This window comes from Pelecanus crispus, chromosome 5 (genome assembly GCF_030463565.1).
Source record: "Pelecanus crispus isolate bPelCri1 chromosome 5, bPelCri1.pri, whole genome shotgun sequence".
In the NCBI taxonomy this organism is placed as follows: domain Eukaryota; kingdom Metazoa; phylum Chordata; class Aves; order Pelecaniformes; family Pelecanidae; genus Pelecanus; species Pelecanus crispus.
In genome coordinates, this window is record NC_134647.1 from 62,596,480 (window position 1) to 62,613,927 (window position 17,448).

Sequence of the window (17,448 nt, forward strand, 5' to 3'; positions counted from 1 at the left end):
CATGGCAGAAAAATAACTTCTGAAAGGTGAAATCTTCAGAACATTATAGAAACTTCATGTGTTTTAAGTGGTTGCTCCAAGCTACCCCAGATTCAGCACAATAATAATTCTCCACTAGTAGGAGATGGTTTAGAGTTACTGCTGAAAAGGAGGATTTCCTTGGTAAAGTTAAGTCAAGGTTCATGTTAAAAGCAAAAATTCATGCTAGGAGTTTCCTTTTGCACCTTACAGAAGGAGAGGTTCTACGAGGGGCATTTTGTGTTGGCAACACCATCGTGCAAAGAACTAGCTGACCTGATGAAACAGTGCATGAACTACGACCCCCATCAGAGACCCTTCTTCAGAGCAATCATGAGAGACATCAACAAACTGGAGGAACAAAGTAAGGCCTGGTTTTGCTTATCAGGTGGGGGGGAGGGATAAGGAAGGCTGACTTATTTGGCTAAGTCAGGCACCTTACAGCAGCATTCTTGCATGTGTACAGTTGTATTGGCAGGAGCATGTCACATCCCTGCAACAATGGAAATAGCCCTTTCTGTAGATGAGTGCAGATAGGATGCGAGCGTTTAATTCATACGGAATGTGGGGCTTAAGTTGTGTTGGTGTTACTGACATTTCATTCGATGGCCCATATTTTATACAACAGCTTAAGTTAGTTTCAAGACAATCTTCGAGCTCCGTGAGATTTCCATAGGACTATCTTGACCGAATCAGAGCATTAACACAGGTAACTGGTTCCTGGTACATCTTACTTTGAAGTTACTGCAGAACAACTAACAGATGATCAATTAAGGGCAAAACTTGATGTCCCATACCTAGTATATATAATCATAGAAGCTGAATAACTACTACAGGTGGGAAATATGTCAAGAGAAAACTGAATCAGAATCTGGAAGAAGACCCAGTGAGCAACCCACAAAGTGAGGAAGAGTGGTAGACTGGCACTGGAAGGAATTCCCTGTCAAGAAGCAGGCAGGGTTTAAACAAGAAAAGTTCTGACAGTAGGGATAGAAACGCACTAACAGCAGCAGACTGGAAGTGAGCAAGGATGCCTTGAAGTGTCAAGACCAAGATGTCCTTGTGGGAATCTGTCTGACCTGGGACTTTTCTCCCACTCACAGATCCTGATATCGTCTCGGAGAAGAAGCCCTTTACAGAGGTCGATCCCACGCTCTTTGAAAAACGATTCTTGAAAAGAATCCGTGATTTGGGAGAGGTAAGAGAATGTCAGATATGGAACACAGATAAGTGTGTGTGTGTGTGTATACAGCTGTCTGTGTGTGCTTTCTGTGTCACAACAGGAAGATGTGAATAGTAAATGCCTAAAATAGTGCATCAGCGACACTATGGTTAGTGAGTGTTGTGTTAAATAATGCTGTCTTTTCTTTTACAATTAGGGCCACTTTGGCAAGGTTGAACTCTGCAGATACGACCCAGAAGGCGACAATACAGGGGAGCAAGTGGCAGTTAAATCTCTAAAGCCAGAGAGTGGAGGGAATCACATTGCTGATCTCAAGAAGGAAATAGAAATTTTGAGGAATCTTTATCATGAGAACATTGTCAAATATAAGGGAATTTGCACAGAAGACGGTAAATCTTAATGTAGAATATTAAGAGTATACACTAAAAGTATAAGGGTTTTCCTTTAAAGATGAAGCATTTTAAAAACCAAAAGAGTCTTGGCTCAATCTTACAGGTTTAGATCTCTTTCTTCATGGAAAAAGCAGCAATTTATCTCTGAAGTCGTCCTCCTCCCATTTTTGTGCTTGGCTAACCTGGATGTGGGCAATGTGGTTGATGTTTTCACCAAACCTATTAAAAAAATGAGCACCTGGGCATGCTGGTCGTGTCTGTGTTCCAGGACCGAGCTGACCATTGCAGCTGGGTCATAACCCCGTAAACCCAGAGGTCATTATTAGAAGCATATGTTATTAATAGAAAAGAGCTCTGTTGTCTTATACTTTTGCATTTGCAGTAGTGATTGTTTTAAGCCAGTATTAAAAATGTGAAGAACTTCAGTAACTGTTCTGCCTGGAGTAGATTCTCCTCTGGACTGGTACAGTGACTGCTAATGGGAGTTAGCCCACAGTCCGGCCATGGTCCTGCGATATCGTTACAAATGCTACCAGTGCTGTGGGCTGGTACAAAAGTTATCGGTGTTAATGACGTGAGAAGGGTCATGTGTCTGCGAATTAACCACACGCTCTGTTTTTAGGAGGAAGTGGGATTAAGCTTATCATGGAATTTCTTCCTTCTGGGAGCCTAAAGGAGTATCTCCCCCGGAACAAGAACAAAATCAATCTCAAACAACTTCTCAGATACGCGGTTCAGATCTGCAAGGTGAGCCTGGCACCAGAGCCTTCCTGCAACTCTTCTGTTCGATTAGTTTAATAATTAATTTAATAGCGTGAGGGCGGGAGGAGAGGAGAGGCTTGCTTTATGAACGAAACCATTCTCCTTGCTTTGTCCCCAAGGACCTGAATCCTAAAGCAGTCTCTCCCGTGCTTCAGATGCTACTGGCACAAAGATGAGCAAGGGAATAATTACCAGGTTCCCTTGTTAAAAGTCTACTATGAGAAGAAGTTGTTCCTGTTGCAGAATTTGAAGTATTAGGAGGGAGGACAGCATTTAGAAAGGGTGTGTTGGCAACAGGGAAGGAGCAACGTGCAAGTCTAAAGTGAGGAAGAGGTGTGAGTGCAGAGTGCAGTCAGGCCGTGTGAAGCAGTGTGCTTTCTGCAAGAGATTGTGGTTTTGTGATTATGGTGGACCATGCAGTTAGAAGAAGCGTAGAGACAGGCTGAATTTTAGCAGCACACAATGGAACAGTTGCTGTGGAGAAGGGTCTGAAGATGGTGGCTGCTCAGCTGGAAATTAAAAAGTACAAAGCAGAAACAGCAGTCTCAACAGATGAGGAACCCAAAGGCTGAGTTTAGCGGGGGGGTGGGGTGGGGTGGTCAGAAAAGGACCCTGGAAAGTGCCAACAGACGGAGAACCTGTCACCAGAAACCTGGATAGAGTATTGCCACACGAGCAAGGGAGCATTTGAAGGGCAAGCTGGAGAAAAACAGCGATTGAAGTATTGGAGGAACTAGCCTAACAAGCTTTCTTCTCTTAGGGAATGGACTATTTGGGCTCCTGTCAGTATGTGCACCGTGACTTAGCAGCAAGAAACGTCCTTGTTGAAAGTGAGAACAGAGTGAAGATTGGAGATTTTGGTCTCACCAAAGCAATTGAGACCGATAAGGAGTACTACACTGTCAAAGACGACCTCGACAGCCCTGTTTTTTGGTAGTAACTTCCTCATTTTCTTTAACCAGGCTGTGCAGCGCAATAACTTGTCTGCTCCTGTAGACTTAGGCTTTTAGGCATCCTGAAGATTCTTCCTGTTTTGATTAGAGGCCTAAATAAAGACACATCATCAGAGCAAGGAAGAGGACCTGGTAGACTACTTACCTACTCTTGTGCTCTTTATTTCTTCCTGCGCTTAATGATTCATTTTCCCACCATCTTTTGGTTTTGGTCTCTTTTAGTTTCACAGTGACTTGCTGTGTAACCATTGTACTGTATTTACTACTTCTGTGGCACCCCAAGCCCTATGGGCATATCAGTTTATGTACAAGGACTCTACAAACACAGAACGTGCCTCTTTAGTTTGCTTATTTTAAATACATATAGGTTGTGCATGTATGAGTAGATCTGTGCAGCTCTGAATAAAATTTAACGCTGTCATGTTGTGTTCATAGGTATGCTCCAGAATGCTTGCTTCAGAGTAAATTTTATATCGCCTCGGATGTCTGGTCATTTGGGGTGACACTGTATGAACTGCTTACCTACTGCGATTCCGAGTCCAGTCCCATGGCAGTAAGTGGTTGTGAAAGAAATTGCTGCTCAAGCTGCTTAAATCGGTTTTGGTTTTTTGGGTTTTTTTTTGTTTGTTTGTTTGTTTGTTTGTTTTAAGAAAAACGTTATTATTTTTGGAAACAAGAAGTAGAATGAGTCTCTTCATCTTATGAACACAACCCTCGTGGCTGTCTTTCACTAAAGACCCTGTACAGAGATAAGTTGTGGTGAATGCATGTACTGGTGAGGAAACTGTGTTTATAAATGTTAGTATCTGTTTTCTAATTTGAGTATATGGTGCATGGTATCCGTACGATAAGCATCTACTGTTCATTTTCATTTTGAGATTCAAATGTCATCTTCATGTCAAGTTGAAACAGCCTGGATTTGTGCAGGGCAAGAGGATGCGCAGCTGACTCCTGCTCTTTTCACAGGAGTTCTTGAAAATGATCGGCCCCACGCAGGGACAGATGACGGTAGCACGGCTGGTGCGTGTCCTGCAAGAAGAAAAGCGTTTGCCGCGTCCACCCAGCTGCCCAGAGGAGGTAAATGGATGCACCTACGCTTTGGTAATGGTGCCCCCTTCCTTTGACACTAAATTAGCAGCAAAAGCACCACACATTCATGGTTGGATAGGCCTGGCTCATCTTGGTTAGCGGACCCTGACGCACAGCCTGTCGTCTCCTGCCCTCAGAAGTACGGCGTTCAGAGGCGAGGCAGGCCGTGGTCATTGGCCCCTAGCCAACAGGTACTGACCACTCTTAAACCGGCAGAGTGATTACCCAGAGGTACACAGTAGCCGTTTTGATACAACAGGCACTCCTGAAACTGATGAAGCTGTTGCATTGTTTTAAGCTGTCTACCCTACTACTGCATCAGCAGACATATACCTCTACTCAAACAAAGAAACCCCACTGGTGACAGGTACTTGCTAATTCTGATCAAAATCTGAGGCATGTTTCTGTCAGCGTTCTTCATTTCATAATAGTGAGAATCTGCTCCATAATATTCGCTGGAAAAAACAACTCAAGGTTTCACGCATCCTTCAAAAATTTCTCTTTTTTTGTTGTTAGGTGGACCAGCTGATGAGGAAGTGCTGGATATTCAAGCACGATGAACGGACAACCTTTCACAATCTGATTCAAGGATTTGAAACGATTATGAGTAAAATGTAATTCGTTTTTTTATAACTGCTGTAATTTGTACTCTGACTGTGCTAATGTGTTTAAAGGATTCTTTTTCCAACAGTTTTCCTTTTTAATTTTAGTCAACAGTTGGATCAAATTCATGAAAAGGTATGGCAGAAACAATAGCTTCAACTCCTTTTGCTGCTGTTATTGCAAGGCAGTTTCATCTTTATCTGATTATGGTCTCGCCACAATTTGAACTACCCTGATGAATGCGAACTGAAAGAGCAGTGTCAAAAAATGCTGCAGTTCTCAGTGCAATCTGTAGCATTTAAAACAAGTCTGCTGTGCACGCTTATTCCTTGAATAACTAAACTAGTGGACATAAGAGGGCTTGATACAGTAATTTAATAATTTTATGGGGTTTTGAGGAGGTTTTAAAAAAAAAAGTTTGGCCATTGGAGCCACCTAAGGACAAGGAGAAAACAAGTGACACATAATCCAGAGCAAATGGTGTCAATAAATAAAATAGCCTTCATGTGCACTTATATTTTAGTAACAAAAAAACAACTCTGGCATAAAAATCCATAGAAGACAAAATAATCAGCTCGTCTTAACCAGTCTGCAGTTCTGAGCTCTTACAAACACTTAAAAAAAAAAAAAAACAAACCACTTGACTCTTGTGTTCAAAAAATCAACCAAACAAAAAGCACGGATCACCTTCTATAGTTACGCATTTCATTGAGAAACCCAGTTTCTGGATCAGCATATTTGCTTCTCCTATCTCGGCCCTCCCCTCCCACGTTACACATTTCTACCTGCTGAAGCTTCCATGTTTATGTAGCTATTAAACATGCAAACACAATGCTTTTCAGCTTGTACTGCAAGTGAACCACAGTGCGGTGAAATGTGCATAAGAAATTAATTACACCATTAAGTGTGTAATTCACACTTAATTCATTAAGAATTCATATTCATTAAGAAGATGAATCCATGTAGAGAATCTGGGGGAGCACCTCTATAAGAAAGAATAGTTATCTAAAGGAGAGGCCTGAGCAACCGGGGCAGTGTCCCTAGGAAAGAACCCCTTGAACACACGAAACAGTGGTTTTTGTTACCAGTGGCGCCATCCGAGGGGTGCATGTCACACTCTTGGTGGTTTTGGGGTTTTTTTGGTCAATGATTTCTTTGGCCAGCAGGTTAATTCATTTTAGCAGTTCTTCTGTAAAGCCGTTCATTTGGCCTAAGATGACAATTCTTTAAATAACAGCATTGGCCGTTACTTAATTTGACTTACCGACTCCAACCGTGCGCTTGTGCAGTATTCAGTTAACCAAAGGGAAAGGCAGTAGGGCCAGACTGGGACCACGTATGTATGTATTATTGTCAGGACCAGATTTAGTATTTAAACTGTAAGCAAGTAAGTCACGCGAGGGCACTCTACTCTTGTAAACCTGTCAGCTTCGATAAACAGTGGTTTAACTGGAAACCTTTTGCTGAACCATGTCCTAGAACTTGGGCGATGTTTTCCCACCACACCTGGATATTGAAAATGCTTTGAGGAGCTACTCAGTTCTGGCAATAACAGAAAGATGTCTTTAAATACAGATCTAGAGATATATATATAAAAAAATTGTAATTATGAGCTGCAATGAGGTCAGATTTATTTTTACAGTATTACCTCTTTTTGCTGTATGTCACTCACTCGAATTAAATCTGTAAGCACTTTGTTACTCTTTATACAAACAAATCTAATAAATTTTTTTTTCTCCACGTGCATATCTCTTTTAATCATAAAGTAAACAGAGAAAGATTTTAAAACATAACTTCTATAGGAATGGTGATCAGAACATGTTGTCTTCAAAACCAGTCTTCCCTCTATTAAAAGATTTCTTTAAATGTAGTCCAGAGATACGTTCCTCGCACAGAAATCCACTTTAAATGCATACCAACAATTTATTTTCATTGAAAAGCGTAACAAGTTGAGAAAGTTGGCATATACAAACAGTTCAAACAAAATATTACAAGTGAATTTATCAATACATACATGGAGAATCCTAGAAAAGCTCCTACAACCTGCATTGCTATTTGGCTGTCTTAAGCAGTTACTGCCTGTATGCATAGTGCGTGCTAGCTATACAACACAGCTGCTGAGGGAGGCGTGAGTTTGAGTGTGGTGGGGTTTTTAAGCTTTGAAAATACGTATCCTGGTCACATCACAAAGTTTGAAAGGCAGAGTTTAAGACTTTTTTTAAAAAAAAAAGAACAGTATTAAAAAAAATGGCTTCAATATTATATAGCAAAGAAGGACCTGGGTTCTGGCCTCAATGCTCAGTGAATTAAGTCCAAATGACTTTGCAACAGGATTCCAAGGCAGCAAACCCATGCTGTCCGTCACAGAGGGCTGGCTCATAATTTATCTATCCATCAATCACAAACATTGCTTTCACTAGTAATGCTTTCTAAGTCTTCAGCTACAAGGATTAACAGCAGAAAAAGCCTCTAGCCAGAGCTGCTTAATGAATAAGCTAAAACTACAAAGTCTTTTTAAAAAAAAAAAAAAAAAAAAAGGAGAGAAAAAAAACCCACAGAAATACAAAGCTGGGAAACAATGTGTCTGCTCGCAGGCCCCTGAGGAGCGGGGCTGGGCGATGCGCAGAGGCAGCCCGGTCTGCGCCGTCCCGACACTGGCAGGCTGCGCTCCCAGACACGCACGCAGGCTGCTGCAGTTCACGGTGCGCGGGTGTGAGCCCGTCCTGTACACCTGGGAGAGGTGAGTGAGTAAATAGCTTTTCCTTCTACTGAGAACTACTTCATGCAAATGGGAGTATGTAAGGAGGAATGAAAACTGGTGCCAGGATGCTCTGCTCTAGCAGGCTTTGTGGTGCAGCAGATTTCAAAAGTTAAGATGCTTGGGAAAAAGGAAAAAAAATACAGGAAAGAGCAGGAAGGCAGGATCATCCGAGGAGCATGTCAGTCAGTATCGCTGGAATCATCCGGATCCAGGAGAAGTCAGAAAAAGTAAAACAGGCAGTTGACTCCTTCTACTTTCAGTTATCTTTAACAAGGCTCCGCCACCTGAAAGTGTTGCTGGCAGCCCTGCCTTACTGACACGCATACCTCGTGGAAGGCGGACGGTGCTTTGCCACACACACCGTTTTACACAGACACATTCACAAACTGTAAATTACTTATTCCAAAGAAAAGCTGTGGATTCTTGGCCTAAAAGCAGATAAAGGTTACTTCATTGTCCAAGTATCTATCACCTATCCAAATCGAACTGAATATTGCAAGGCAGCACACAGTATAGCATCTCACTTTTAATAAACATTTATTGAAAAGATCACAGAGGCTCTGGTAATACATTTGGTATATCTCCATTCCAGGATTAAGAGAAATATTAAAAATATAAAGGCTGTAAATGCAGAACTCTTAATCCTGGAAAAAGTAAGGTTTAAAAAAAAAAAAAACAAAACCCACATTCTGAGTTTAAAAAAAAAAAAAAAAAATCACTATCAAGACTTCCTCTTTTAACTTCCTCAGTCTGAGGACTAGAGAAAGGATCAGTGTTCCCCCCTCAGTATTTTTATTGCTTTCGGCTGGTAAGCTACCAAAACTCACCAAGTTACTTTGCTTTGTCAGCTTCAGCCCACGGTTACTTTCAGTGGCAGACGACAAAGGAAACACCATCCCATCCTTTCAGAAGGCAAGTCGGACTACTGCGAAATGGCTAACCTCGTAGCAATACGTACCACTTCCTTGGCAAATTTGCCCGTTACAGAGGTTGTTCCTCTTGGGATACTTATAACCCACACATAAAGAAGAATTATTTGTCTGAAGTTAAGGCAGCAATAAATAGCAGAGGTACAAAAAAGCCTGCCTTCACACCCTAAGGCAGGAGTGATTGATTATTTAGGTCTCAATAAACGCGCTTTTTTTTTAGAGAGGATTCTGCGTAACGTACTGCGGAGCCCTGAGTCTGCTGGCCAACGTACTCCATAGGGCCAGGTTCTGGGGAGGAAATGAGGTACGAAGAGCTTCGCTTCTCGCTTCTCGTTGGAGCCACCTAAGGACAAGAAGAAAACAAGTGACACATGATCCAGAGCAAACGGCGTCAATAAATAAAGCTCCAGTCTGGGAATTACCAAGGACCAGGAGCCAGTAACCGACTCCAAAGGCCCGACTCCTTCGGCTTTAAGGTCCGGCTATACACAGCTCATGAGTCAGTGTTTGTGCCCTTTCCCTAAAAAAAGAAAAAACCCCACCCAATTGTAAATGCATTGGTGCCCCACCATACATGCGTTTTTGTGAGGGCAAAGGGCTGGCTGGGCCAGGTGGCCCCGCTCCACAGTGCACATTTAAAAAGAAGTAGTGTAACGGCCATGCTAGCAGTGCCCGAGCGGCTCCAGACATCTTCATCCTTTAAAGTAAGGCACCAGTGGGCCACCTTTCATTCCTCTTTCTTTTCTCTTGGAGAGCTGAATGGGTTAAACTGTCCTGGCACAGCTATCGGTGCAAGTCAGATGTTGAAGGACTTGGTTTCCAGCCATGCCAAAGCAGATTTGTGTTGCGGATTACGGGTAACCACCTGCCACTTGCAGGCATGAGTCACGTGGTAGGTACCACAGTGAAGGAGAGAGCAGTAACAGTTCTTTAATCAAAACTTCAATTCAACCAAAATGCCTCACTCCGATACACAGAAAGTCCTGAGGGTCCCAGAGTAGGGTTTCTGGTGAGGGCACAGGTGACCTAACCCTGCCCAGCCGCCAAGGGCTCCTTGGGGTACGCAAGGCTCACGTTCAGTTCCGCTTTGGGATCCATCAGAGCAGAACGTTGCGCTATCCATGCATCTACAGCACTAGAAGCTGTATGCACACATTGGAGCCCACCGCCCTAATCAATGACTTGATCACTTCTCTCTTTCCCCCAACATGTCATTAATTTCATTTCCAAATGGCTTTAACAGTCACCTTGTTCTAAACCACTGAAGCATCTGCCCTGTAACAACCACCTGAGCCTGATCTCGCCACATCCTGCTCAACCACACTGTGTGTCCTGGGTTAAGTGTGGCTCCTAGATCAGAAGATTTGGGGTTTTGGTTCATGGTGGAGTGAATATTTTAGAAACCTTAACATGTTTCACAAACCAGGACACTAATTCCTTAACTCAATCAAAAAAATGTTCCCGAGCCGAACACCTCCTAGCAGTTCTCAGAAACACCCCTTGCTCATTCACATTCACAATTCACGTTAGCCTCTTCTAAGTCAAATTCCATTTCAGTATGCACTTGTCATTATCATAATTAGGAACTTGCTTGAGGAAAGACTTTTAGTTTTCCCCATCCTCTCTCCTGCACTTCCAACAGCCATGGGGATGTCACATGTGTACGGTAACCCTCCACCGCATCCTGGCTCACGTGGCAGAGTGCAGCATCACTGCTACGTGCTTCATACAAATCTCCGACTGTTTCTGAACCTCTGAAATGCAGCCCACAGAAGCAGGAGAAAAAGGGGTTGCAGGGTTAAAGCGAGCGCACACACACGAGCACACACTCTTAACTGATACAGAGCCTCCTGGGGACCAGTGTGCATGCCCGCTTCACTGAGATTTATCTTTTAGTTTCTAGGAATGAGAAAAGTACCTCACTGCAGAGGCAAACCGTACTTCTGTTTAGTCTATGCCAAGGGACCGCTCTCTTTCTGCCTTTTATGGCATCTGGCATTAAGACAAACTTTCAAGCAAGCTATTCAACATCACCTCTACATACAAGCTTTCATCTTTAGACTGGAGGCAAACCGAAAGGTATCAGTTAGCTCAAACCCCAGACTATGTCCTTCTGTTACAATTTCACTCGTTTCCAGTCATATCAGAGCTGTTAGGAACCCGAAAGCTCAATTTTTTGCTGCACACAGCTAGAGGTTTCACAGCCCATGGCACCGTGTTCAAGCCCTGGCCATCTTTATCCCAAGACATGTCAAAGCCAGCTCCAGCCAGGCTTTGTCTCCCACCCAGGAGTCATGAATTGCTACAGTTGTGTCTTCCTTCCAAATCTACTCCAAAACCCAGGAATCTCACACTAAGTCAGATGCGAGTTCCTGAATGCCACAACATCATGTGCTGAATCCTGCTACTCACCTCTGCGCAGCAAAGGGATTTAGTGCTGTGATGGAGGAGAGCTGCGCAGGAGGCTGGGTGCCTGAGCTCCCCCAGGTGCAAGTGCTGACTTCACCTGTGGCTCCTCTCGGCGTGCCCGGGCACCGTGCAAAGGGCCACGAGCTGCGCTGGAGGCTGGAGAGCCAGCTCGGCATCCTTCCAGCAGCGCTCGGAGAGATTATCATCGCTCTCATGGCTGCATGGCTGGGGCTGGACTCGCAAAGGCAGCAGCTCGTTATGCTGATGGGCCTACTTCCCTGCAGCCGCTCCAAAACAGATGACAATCTGGCTTTTAAGGTCTCTCCCATCAGTAAAAACACAAGAAATGCGATTTACCTATGGCATGAGAGTATGAATTCCTCAGGACTTCTAAGGCACTTGGAAAACAAGATGACCTATGCTCAGACTAAGCAAAGCTTTTACCCCACTGCCTCAGCCTGTGTTAAACTGGCCTCCTGTTAGTCCAGACTCCAGCCTCCTTTAAGCTGGTCCGTACTGCTTCCATAGCATTTCCCTATACCTCCTGCATCTTTTATTGATGAAACTAAGCGTCTGCTGGGTCCAAGAGACAAAGGAAGCTTTGCTCAATGATTCGGGCTGAAGTAGGTTGTATCTGACATCTGTTATGTATTTCAAGTGAAAGCCATTTTAAAATGGTTGTCCTCCCAGGATCCAGTCAACAGTATTACAAAGTGGCAGCTCTAGGTAACCTGGGCGCTGCTGTGACTTGCTAACTCTGCTTCAGAGGTTTTATCCCAGTGGCACTCACTGCAAAACATCTGCAAGTCATGCAAAAAACCCCCATCTAAAACCAGCATGAACTTCCTCCTCCTCCTCCTTTGTTCACTTCCTACTTTATTTGCCTACTTCAAGGCATTTTTGCACATTCACCCTCACAGATAGATACCCTCTTTCCATGAAGTTTGTTCACAAACATCCAGCCTCTCTTTGCCTGTGGGATTTGGTGGTTTGTGGGCAGTGAGGAGCAAGCACTGATCTCCAGGGTACTGGAGGGCTCTGAGGGGGTCTGGTGCTGGCATGCTCTGCCCAACCACTGCTTTTGTTTGTCACATCCACCAGGAACTGCATGTGATCCTGAGCAACTCAGGATCCTGAGGAGCGCGGATGCAGTTGAAAAGCTCTGCCTTGGCTTGTTGTGGGTCCAAAGTCCACTCAGTGGCAGCATAAGACAAATAAGAAGCGCTTCCACCAGCAGCTCGCTTGGGCTGCATCTGCAACCACTCTGCTCAGTGTCTCCTCTCACCTTATTTAATGGGTTTTGTGGAGGAAGCTGCAAGCTGCCTGGCTGGTATGATCCCTGGGCTCCACTGTAAAATGTAGGCATGACCTGCAAGCAGGTACTGTAGAATGGGTAAGATCCACCTGTAGAGTCCTAAATGCAGAACGGGATCCATGATCAACCAGAAGTTGAAAGAAAATAGGTTTAATAATTCATTTTTACTTGATACAGTAATGAGCACTCAGCAGATGTGAAAATATCTGAGTGACACTCAATTGCTAAAAGGAGTGTACAATTCACAGCAGCTCAGGCATGCAGCAATTTCTTGAGTAAAACATAGGATTTGGGGGACAGTTTACTTTACACAACTCCTTTAAAAAAAAAGAAAGAGTACTTCTCATTGGTCTCAGAAACCTCGGGCTATATAATGGCCTAGGCGAGAAACAATCCTCAATAGACTCACTGGGAAATAATGTTATGGTGTGCTGTTTCTTGGTAGGAGCATTTTAATACACTCCTGAGCTTTACAGGTAACTTTGGATTGTGGGATTTTAGAGAGAGGAATATTTATGCCAGATGTAATCAAAAGTGTGAGTATGAATCCTGGAGAGTAACTGTGCAGGGATGCCCTGCAGAGGGTGACCATGCAGTGCCATTCATCCCACGCTCTCCAGCCCCCTATTTCTGCAGTACTGACGGCAGCAGCCACTATCAACAAACAAAGCAGGTGTCCAGAGTCCAAAAGCACCCTTACAGCTGATGGGAGAAACAGCCAAGGGAGACAGGAAGAAAAGAAAATTATTTCTCACCTCAGAGGCTTCATTTTCAAATTCATCGACTCTTGCCTGGGTAGAGTTATATGCCTGAGCATAATGCTGATACCACTGCTGAACAGCCTCCTATAAAGGAGGAAAAAACCTCTTCCCATTAGCTGTCTACTAAGATCGCTTTAAATGAAAGCAATTCTTACGGCCTCACAGGACATGAGAATGAATAAAAGGCAAAGCTCTCCAAGAAGCATCAAAACATGTTTAACACCAGTGATAAAGCTCAAACCAAACATTCAAATCTACATTAAGTGCTTAAAAGATATACAAGGCACAACTGCCTTGGCAGAGGACGCAAGTACAATGTAATTTCTGTTACCTGGAAGGAACATACAGTACAAATATAGCTGAATGATGACACATGGCATCTCTGCACCTAAGTGACATCACTTGAGTCCTTCATGTTACTAAAAATAATTCTAGTAACACTAATACTACAATATTACTGATCTTTTGGGGCAGTATTTTAAGGATTTGGGGTTAGCAACTACCTCCAGGAGACATCAAAATGTTTTTAAAGCCAATAATCAGATTCAAACAAAATATTCAAGACTATGTCAGTGCTTACATGAAACACACAGTGCAACAGCCCACAGGACATCTCTTCTCTAACCCACAACTGTCACCAGATCTGATCTGACTAGGAGATGGATCTGGCCCCTGGCAAAGCTCCCCGCTGCAGCGACCCCATCCCCTCTACCCCTCCTGACCAGGCTGAGACCCTCCTAATACAAAAAACCCCCATGCCACCCCTGCACCTGCTCTCTGTCCTCCAGACTGAACTGGCTCCCGCAGCAGCCCTGCTCTACCCCAGGAGTTTTGGAGCAACACAGATTTCCTTGCCAGCAGCCTAGGACAAGAGAAGACAGCTCATTTCTGACTCCCTGCTGTAGGAGGGGAGATCTGGCAACAGGGCAGGAGAGAGATAGACCTACAGCAGAGCCAGGATGGGTGTCTCTGCGCAGACCCAAGATTTTTATACAAATTAGCTGACAGCACTACGATCCAGTTCTTGTATTTCATTTGCATACAATTATATTTCTACACAGACTAGTGATTGCTAATGAAAATACGGAAATGTTATTTCACAGAGGGTCCTGATGTCTGTGAAACCCAGTAGGTGCTCTCAGTACTGCAACACTCTCCAGATGAGGGGCAGCCCTCCACCTTAATGGCCATGCTCTGATCACCAAATGGGGCAAATGGTGAAGAAATCCCATGCAGTGAAACCAGCTGGCAAAAATTCCCCAAGCTACACGGGAACTTCTGGTAGACACTCTTCTCTGGGATCTAGCCAAAGTTAAAGAAAACTTTAAAACTTCTTGGGAAGGGAAAGAAAAACTTCATGGTTTTGAAGACAGACAAAAGCCAAGCCAGAAGTTACAAGAAGTATTTCGTTAGCTGACTGCACTGAATTCAGGTTCTCAAGAAGCAATCTTCCAATGGTTATGATACTGCAGCAGGGAATGTATTGAGGTTTTTTTTGACTGGCATTAGGTGTACTTTGTGCTAAATCTATTCTGTACACTGAAAGAGATAAACTATCAGTGAAGAGGACCTACAAGGTTCAATCTGAAGAAGAGGATGGGCTTTGGTTGTAGGAAAGCCTAGGAACCACTGAAGAGTGGTTCATGATGTTGGGCAATGCTGTTCAACTGCATGCAAGGCTATCAGACCACATAGGTACCAAGAAATGCATTAAGAGTACACAGAGAAAAACAATGAGCAACTTGGGGAGGGATCTCTGAGCAGACCTCTGCCAAAAATCCTGCTACCGGAGCTCTGAGTGACAAACCAGGCTTCAGAAGAAAGCGCCGCAAAACAACGTACCTGTGTGTATTCCCCATGCTGTTGAGAGTAATTAAAATAATTTTCCATTGCATGTTGTGATGTAGTTCCCTGAGACACAGCAGCATCCACGATGTTGTTCGAAAGTCCGGTCTGCTGCAGTGGACTAGAGGCTTTGCTGGCAATTGCTGTTCGTAACACAAACAATACACCGTTTGTATAAACACACAGTTTGTATAATACAAACCGCACAAATTAGGTTGCACTCTTGTTTAGCAATATTCTGGGATTAAAACAAAAATTTGCTACTTCAGATTATGCCGTGCTCAAAATTAGTCAGTGATACTAATAATTGAAAGGCTTTCTAGAAGTTTGCCTGCATCAGTAAGCCCATTAACTCTGAAAATTTACCCTTCCCAAATAAAGTATTAACTATGAGGATCGACTACATGGCAATTTTAAGACAGACTACAAGATTTCCTTAAAGATAAATGTTGTGGTCACTGGAAGTACCTGCCAAACAGAATAACAATTTGCCACGCTTTGGTCAAGGAAACATGCACCTAAAACTGCTACATTTGCTTACCTGGAAGACATATACCAGGCAACACACTTGCCAAATTCAAGTAGGGGTTGGTACTAAGACGTATTTCTTTTGGTGGTTCTCCTAGCAGTGAAGTCTGTTTTTTCAAGGGAGTCTGCGAAACAATTGGACAGGTCAGTTTGCATTATATTCATAGAAGACTTGTCAGAAATAAGGTAAGTGTCCCAGCAGGATTTTGAAAAAAGCTTAGCCCTATGAAATGTAACAGGAAAACTTTTAAAATAAATATGGGGGACAACTATCTGGACACATTGCCTGTACTTTTTGCTTGCCAAATAATTTTGTCGGAATGTTTCTCTTTAGACTCTAAGTTACTAAAGGATATTAAAAACCCCACAAACAAAAGAAAACCTTTTACATTCAGGTAAAGGAATAATAACCATGATAACTCCTCCAGGTGCAGGGGGGTAGCATTAAGTACATGGCCAAGACAAAATCAACTCTTCTCACCCAGAGTCACAAGCAAATACAGGACAAAAGAACTCTGGACTGGAGAGATGACACTGTCTGCAATCTCTCATTATAACACATCTTACTGATCACTCTATTTACGAGGCCTTACTTAAAAGAGGAAAATGTTTATGAGTGGAAATGAAGTGTCAGGACCGACTCACTCCTCCAAACCACCAGAACTGTTTTCCTGTGAGGGACTAGGAAGGGTGCACTACCAGTTTATTTCCCTTTAGCTTATGTTAGAGCAAATACCAGAAATAAGGATGAAGTAGCTATAGCAAGTTACATAGCTTGTCTGAAATACATAGCTCAAAGATGTTTATACAGTATTCTACGCTACATCTATTCTGTTCATTTTTTCAAAGCCCATTAAGGAAAATTTTAATGGAGTAATATTATTTTCAATAAAATAGTATTAATCAACAACTTTTCAAAAACAGTGAGACCAGTTTTTAAACACAAAAAGCTTCAACAGTGTGCTGAAATTCTTCATCTGGATGCAAAAGCAGGCATTTAAGACAGCATGACCGTTCAGTACCAGCATACAGACTGTGGCTGTCTTGTCAAGGAAGTGATTTTTGCAAACTGGGCCTTCTGTCTACTGATGTAGAAAAGGAAACAATTAACACATCTACCAGGATTTCAAAAAAGTACTTTTCCTGATAAACAACATTCATAGAAATAAATGAATTATCCAGACTTCTAATGGTTTAATTACATTTCCTTTTAAGTAAATGAAATGCTGAAATGAAACACTGATTTTATATATGTATACACATACACCCTATGTATTTTATCCATGTGTATCTATCCACAGGTAAAATTCCACTTAGTTACAGTAAAAAATTATTTAAAAAATGAAAAGTGTACTTTCTGAAGTAGGGCCAAATCTGTCAAAGCTGTCTAACAAAGGCAGACACCAATACTGTACATAATCTAATTACTTCAGATGCTTCATACAATATGTAAGGAAAACACAGATCTGATCTGAATTAAGGACATGTTTCCCCATAAATGTCGAAGTATTTATGTATATTATAAAAAAAGTAAATTCTGTTAATGACAGGAAAAAACTTCTGAAAAAAATAGTCTGTTCTGGTTCAACTTAAATCCCATCCCATCATCCTCCCACCCCCTGCCTTCAAGGGATTAAATATTAAAACTGACACAGACTAAGAGTATGTCAGCTATGGCTAAAAGGGTACAGATTAAAAGTGGAAAATTTACATACACACATATATACACACACACCCCCCGCCCTGGAAACCCAAAGGCCATACACACCACCAGAATTGCTCCTGATTAGTCATGAAATTCAACCACAAGTTCAATTTTCAGTCTTTAAAAGGGACACTGCCCTTGAGATAATTTCATCATCAAATACTATGAGGCATACACATGGAAAAAAAACCCTCC

General features: G+C 42.8%; 2 protein-coding genes across 4 annotated transcripts in view; one reads left to right on the forward strand and one right to left on the reverse strand.

Moving 5' to 3' along the window:
- Nucleotides 1–5,023, forward strand: part of JAK1 (Janus kinase 1) — a 64,799-nt gene extending 59,776 nt beyond the window's left edge. For all 3 annotated transcript variants that reach the window (XM_075711686.1, XM_075711688.1, XM_075711687.1), the window contains exons 18-25: nucleotides 232–382; nucleotides 1,122–1,216; nucleotides 1,398–1,590; nucleotides 2,216–2,340; nucleotides 3,116–3,288; nucleotides 3,744–3,861; nucleotides 4,275–4,385; nucleotides 4,914–5,023. In XM_075711686.1, the coding sequence (XP_075567801.1) occupies nucleotides 232–382; nucleotides 1,122–1,216; nucleotides 1,398–1,590; nucleotides 2,216–2,340; nucleotides 3,116–3,288; nucleotides 3,744–3,861; nucleotides 4,275–4,385; nucleotides 4,914–5,015 (1,068 nt within the window). In that variant the 3' untranslated portion in view covers nucleotides 5,016–5,023. The remainder of the gene's footprint in view (nucleotides 1–231; nucleotides 383–1,121; nucleotides 1,217–1,397; nucleotides 1,591–2,215; nucleotides 2,341–3,115; nucleotides 3,289–3,743; nucleotides 3,862–4,274; nucleotides 4,386–4,913) is intronic.
- A 3,863-nt stretch (nucleotides 5,024–8,886) lies between these two features.
- The window catches only part of RAVER2 (ribonucleoprotein, PTB binding 2), a 122,318-nt gene continuing 113,756 nt past the window's right edge, over nucleotides 8,887–17,448 (reverse strand). Inside the window, exons 10-14 of the mRNA XM_075711338.1 lie at nucleotides 15,562–15,673; nucleotides 15,018–15,163; nucleotides 13,170–13,259; nucleotides 12,385–12,513; nucleotides 8,887–9,033 (exon numbers count right to left, since the gene is read on the reverse strand). Of these exons, the coding sequence (XP_075567453.1) occupies nucleotides 8,887–9,033; nucleotides 12,385–12,513; nucleotides 13,170–13,259; nucleotides 15,018–15,163; nucleotides 15,562–15,673 (624 nt within the window). The remainder of the gene's footprint in view (nucleotides 9,034–12,384; nucleotides 12,514–13,169; nucleotides 13,260–15,017; nucleotides 15,164–15,561; nucleotides 15,674–17,448) is intronic.